General features: G+C 43.8%; 2 protein-coding genes across 7 annotated transcripts in view; one reads left to right on the forward strand and one right to left on the reverse strand.

The window, feature by feature from the left end:
- Positions 1-5,000, reverse strand: part of LOC113650187 (B-cell receptor CD22-like) — a 1,781,460-nt gene that overhangs the window by 385,109 nt on the left and 1,391,351 nt on the right. The window lies entirely within an intron of this gene.
- Positions 1-5,000, forward strand: part of LOC113663360 (antigen WC1.1-like) — an 870,979-nt gene that overhangs the window by 90,607 nt on the left and 775,372 nt on the right. For 2 of the 3 annotated variants that reach the window (XR_007138614.1, XM_047803947.1), the window contains exons 7-9: positions 3,539-3,865; positions 4,038-4,352; positions 4,574-4,885. The exons of the other annotated variant lie outside the window; for it this stretch is intronic. Coding sequence is in view for 1 of the 2 variants with exons in the window: in XM_047803947.1 (XP_047659903.1) it covers positions 3,539-3,865; positions 4,038-4,352; positions 4,574-4,885 (954 nt within the window). In the remaining variant the exon portion in view is untranslated. The remainder of the gene's footprint in view (positions 1-3,538; positions 3,866-4,037; positions 4,353-4,573; positions 4,886-5,000) is intronic. 3 annotated transcript variants of the gene reach the window in all.

Below are 5,000 nucleotides of genomic sequence, written 5' to 3' on the forward strand. Positions count from 1 at the left end.
CAGTGTGTGGTGATGACTGGGATATGAACAATGCTGCAGTGGTGTGTAGAGAGCTGCACTGTGGGGAGGCTGTAAATGCACCACAATACGGTCACTTTGGACCAGGATCAGGACCAATCTGGATGGATGATGTGAGCTGTAATGGATCAGAGTCGACACTGAAGGACTGTTTGTCATCAGGTTTGGGGGAAAGTAACTGTGGTCATGATAAAGATGCTGGAGTCACCTGCTCAGGTAAACCAATGTATTTGTAAAAATAACTATTACATTTAGATTATTAACCAGATAAATATGATACATTTAATTAGTGCATTCATTTTTATTGCTATCACTATTTTTTTTTTAGTGTAAAGCATTTTTATTTATGTTGGAATGATTTCCTGAAATTTTGTAGTATTATGTTGAAAAGCTGAATAGTATTTAGACATCAACCATAACAGACAACAACATGCTCTCTCTCTCTCTCTCTCTCTCTCTCTCTCTCTCTCTCTCTCTCTCTCTCTCTCTACCTCTCTCTCTAAGATAATGTGAGGTTGGTGAATGGTGGAAGTCACTGTTCTGGAAGAGTGGAGGTTCTTCATGATGAACAGTGGGGAACAGTATGTGGTCGTAACTGGGATATGAACGATGCTGCAGTGGTGTGTAGAGAGCTGCACTGTGGGGAGGCTGTAAATGCACCACAAAATGGTCACTTTGGACCAGGATCAGGACCAATCTGGATGGATGATGTGCGCTGTAATGGATCAGAATCGACACTGAAGGACTGTCGGTCACATGGGAGGGGGGAAAGTTACTGTGAACATGATCATGATGCTGGAGTCACCTGTTTAGGTAAACTTCTGTGTTTAGAACAAACATTACTATTAATTACATTATTATTATTGCTTAATTTTAATTTGACCAATAAATAAACTTTATTAAAATTTAGAAATTCCTGAATATACATTGGGGCATGGTTTTTTAGTGGTTAGCACATTTGCCTCACACCTCCAGGGTCGGGGGTTCGACTTCCACCTTCGCCTTGTGTGTGGGGAGTTTTCATGTTCTCCCCGTGCCTCAGGGGTTTCCTCCGGGTTCTCCGGTTTCCTCCCCCGGTCCAAAGACATGCATGGTAGGTTGATTGGAATCTCTGGAAAATTGTCCATAGTGTGTGAGTGTGTGAGTGAATGAGAGTGTGTGTGTGCCCTGAGATGGGTTGGCACTCCGTCCAGGGTGTATCCTGCCTCGATGCCCGATGACGCCTGAGATAGACACAGGCTCCCCGTGACCCGAGAAGTTTGGATAAGTGATAGAAAATCAGTGAGTGAATATAGTTTAGCTGTATATAAAACAACAGGTCTAAAAAACACATTTCAGTCATATGAATAGAGTCTGATCAAACAAGTGCTTATATTTACATACACAGTATTAGTACTCACTCTCTCTCTCTCTCTCTCTCTCTCTCTCTCTCTCTCTCTCTCTCTCTCTCTTGCTCTCTCTCTCTGTCTCTCAGACAATGTGAGGTTGGTGAATGGTGGAAGTCGCTGTTCTGGGAGAGTGGAGGTTCTTCGTGATGGACAGTGGGGAACAGTGTGTGGTGATGACTGGGATATGAACGATGCTGCAGTGGTGTGTAGAGAGCTGCACTGTGGGGAGGCTGTAAATGCACCACAATACGGTCACTTTGGACCAGGCTCAGGACCAATCTGGATGGATGATGTGCGCTGTAATGGATCAGAGACGACACTGAAGGACTGTGGGTCATCAGGTTTGGGGGAAAGTAACTGTGGTCATGATAAAGATGCTGGAGTCACCTGCTCAGGTAAACCAATGTATTTGTAAAAATAACTATTACATTTAGATTATTAACCAGATTGTTATGATACATTTAATTAGTGCATTCATTTGTATTGTGATCACTATTTTTTAACATAAAGCATTTTGATTTATGTTGGAATGATTTCCTGAAATTTTGCTGTATTATATTGAAAAGCTGAATAGTATTTAGACATCAACCATAACAGATGACAGGACTGAAGTAAACACTGTATCTCTCTCTGTCTCTCTGTCTCTCTGTCTCTCTCTCTCTCTCTCTCTCTCTCTCTCTCTCTCTCTCTCCCTCATGCTCTCTCATTCTCTCTCTCTCTCTCTCTCTCTCTCTCTCTCTCTCTCTCTCAGACAGTGTGAGGTTGGTGAATGGTGGAAGTCGCTGTTCTGGGAGAGTGGAGGTTCTTCATAATAGACAGTGGGGAACAGTGTGTGGTCTTAACTGGGATATGAACGATGCTGCAGTGGTGTGTAGAGAGCTGCACTGTGGGGAGGCTGTATATATTAGTTATTGGGCTGAGTTTGGACCAGGATCAGGACCAATCTGGATGGTTGATGTGAGCTGTAATGGATCAGAATCGACACTGAAGGACTGTGGGTCACTTGGGAGGGGGGAAAGTTACTGTAGACATGTTCGTGATGCTGGAGTCACCTGCTCAGGTAAACTTCTGTGTTTAGAACAAACATTACTATTAGTTACATTATTATTACAATTATTGATAAATAATGTTACCAGTAAATAAACATTATTAAAATTGAGATGTTTATCTAAGTATATTTTAAACACAATAGATTTATTTAAACTATATTTGATAAAATTTCTTAATGATTTCTCGTGTGTAATGATTTCTTTATGTTCTGTCTTGTTGAAAACAATATTTACACAATTAAATAAAACACAGGTCACAGAATGCCGAGACTCAGTGCTGGTCCTCACCGGTGCTCTGGGAGAGTGGAGGTGTTTCATGGAGGTTCCTGGTCCACAGTGTGTGATGCTGACTTTGACCAGCAGGATGCAGAGGTTGTGTGTCGAGAGCTGGGCTGTGGGATTCCTGTGAAGGTTCTGGGATCAGCTGCTTTTGGCCGAGGGGAGGGTCAGGTGTGGACAGAGGAGCTTCAGTGTAGAGGAAACGAATCTGAGATAAGCATCTGTCCAACATCATCTTCACTCAAACACTCAACATGTTCCCATGACAACGATGTGGGATTAATGTGTTCTGGTAAGTATCATGATGTAACTTCTGTTTAAATAGAGACCACATAGCTGTCAATCAAACTTTAAGGTGCCTGTGTTAATGTTCCTCTTTCACTGAGCTCTCGGCTGTTTGTTCAGGTTACACAGAGGCGCGGCTGGTGAATGGACCGGACTCCTGTTCTGGTCGAGTGGAGCTCCTGTACCTCGGTGTGTGGGGCACAGTTTGTGCTGTAAACTGGAATATGAGAGCTGCAGATGTTCTGTGTGCACAGCTGGATTGTGGGAGTGCTGTGGCTGTGGTGAAGGTGGGCTGGTTTGGGGAGGGGAGTAACCACACCTGGGCTGATGTGTTTGATTGTCAGGGGAAGGAGACACACCTATCACAATGTGGCATCTCATCATGGAGTCGAGCTGCATGCTCTCATAAACATGACGCTGGGGTCATCTGTAATGGTGAGATATTAACATCACATACACCAGGTTACTGAATAAAGTCAGAGTTCATTACAATATTTAAATCACCTTCTTCTGCTTCAGGATCCTCTGTGGCACTTCATGAGGGGAGAGTGCGGTTGTCTGGAGGGAGCGAGTGTCAGGGGGAGGTGGGGATTTATTTCAGGCAGGACTGGAGGAGAGTTCTCCTGGACTCGTGGAGTCTGTCTGAGGCGTCTGTGCTCTGCAGACAGCTGGGCTGTGGCTCTGTGCTGAACTACAGCTCCTCTCCATTCACCACTGAACACAAACACATGTGTGTAACAGGTTTCAGCTGCTCTGGGAGTGAAGAACATCTGAGGAACTGCAGCAGTGCACAAGCTGAACATGTCAACTGCAGCTCCGGGGAACAGCTCTACATCACCTGCTCAGGTAAACACCCACAAATGAGCAGGTCTGTAGAAAACCAGCACTTTAAAATGTAGTTTACGAAACAGATCTCTGTCAGTAGGAAAGTGTGTGTGTGTGTGTGTGTGTGTGTGTGTGTGTGTGTGTGTGTGTGTGTGTGTGTGTGTGTGTGTGTGTGTGTGTGTGTGTCATAAAGATCCCAGCTCCATCAGGCTGGTTGGTTCTGGGGGAGACTGTCTAGGAAGACTGGAGGTTTTCCACAGCGGCTCGTGGGGGACTGTGTGTGATGACTCATGGGGTATTGAGGATGTTCAGGTGGTGTGCAGACAGCTGCAGTGTGGAGAGGCCCTCAGTAACCACATACCAGCCTGGTTTGGTCCTGGAACTGGGTCCATATGGCTGAATAAGGTGGAGTGTGAGGGGAACGAGACGTCCCTGTGGAACTGCAGATATCAGCTGTGTGAAGAGGGTGAATGTGGACACCATGAGGACGTAGGAGTCGTCTGCTCAGGTACAGTGTGATGACTGACAATAAACCTGTTAGATATGTATATGTTTTATTTCAAAACTGAGGTCCAAAGTTTCTGAAATTCAACATGATAGTAAGGACTTGTTTATAAATGTAATCCATCTTAAATATATTTTTACATAAAGATAATTTTACACAAATTTAACTGTGTGGATAAAACAGGACGTTTTCAAATGAAGTGTAAGTCGTCCTTCTCTCACCAGAGTTTAAAGAGATCCGACTCACGAAAGGCTGTGAGGGGAATCTGGAAGTGTTCTACAATGGAACCTGGGGTAATGTGTGTCACAATCAGATGGATGATGAGCTAGAAACAGCAAACATGGTGTGTGGAGAGCTGAACTGTGGAAGACGTGGCAGTCTGTCAAACACTGAAGCACGAGTAAAATCTGCTCCTAACTGGCTGGATAATGTGAAATGTAGGAAACACGACTCTAATCTGTTGCAGTGTCCATCTTCACCCTGGGGACAGAACAGATGTGATAATCATAATGAAGTTGTTCATATTAACTGCACAGGTAAGAGGACTCTCTCTCTCACTATACTAGTTTATACAATGCTGTAGAATTTGTGTAAATATTTATTAATATAAAATAAGAATGAGAGAAAAGTCTGTTTTGTATGTTTTATTAC

The sequence above is a fragment of the Tachysurus fulvidraco genome, chromosome 19 (genome assembly GCF_022655615.1).
Source record: "Tachysurus fulvidraco isolate hzauxx_2018 chromosome 19, HZAU_PFXX_2.0, whole genome shotgun sequence".
NCBI lineage: Eukaryota > Metazoa > Chordata > Actinopteri > Siluriformes > Bagridae > Tachysurus > Tachysurus fulvidraco.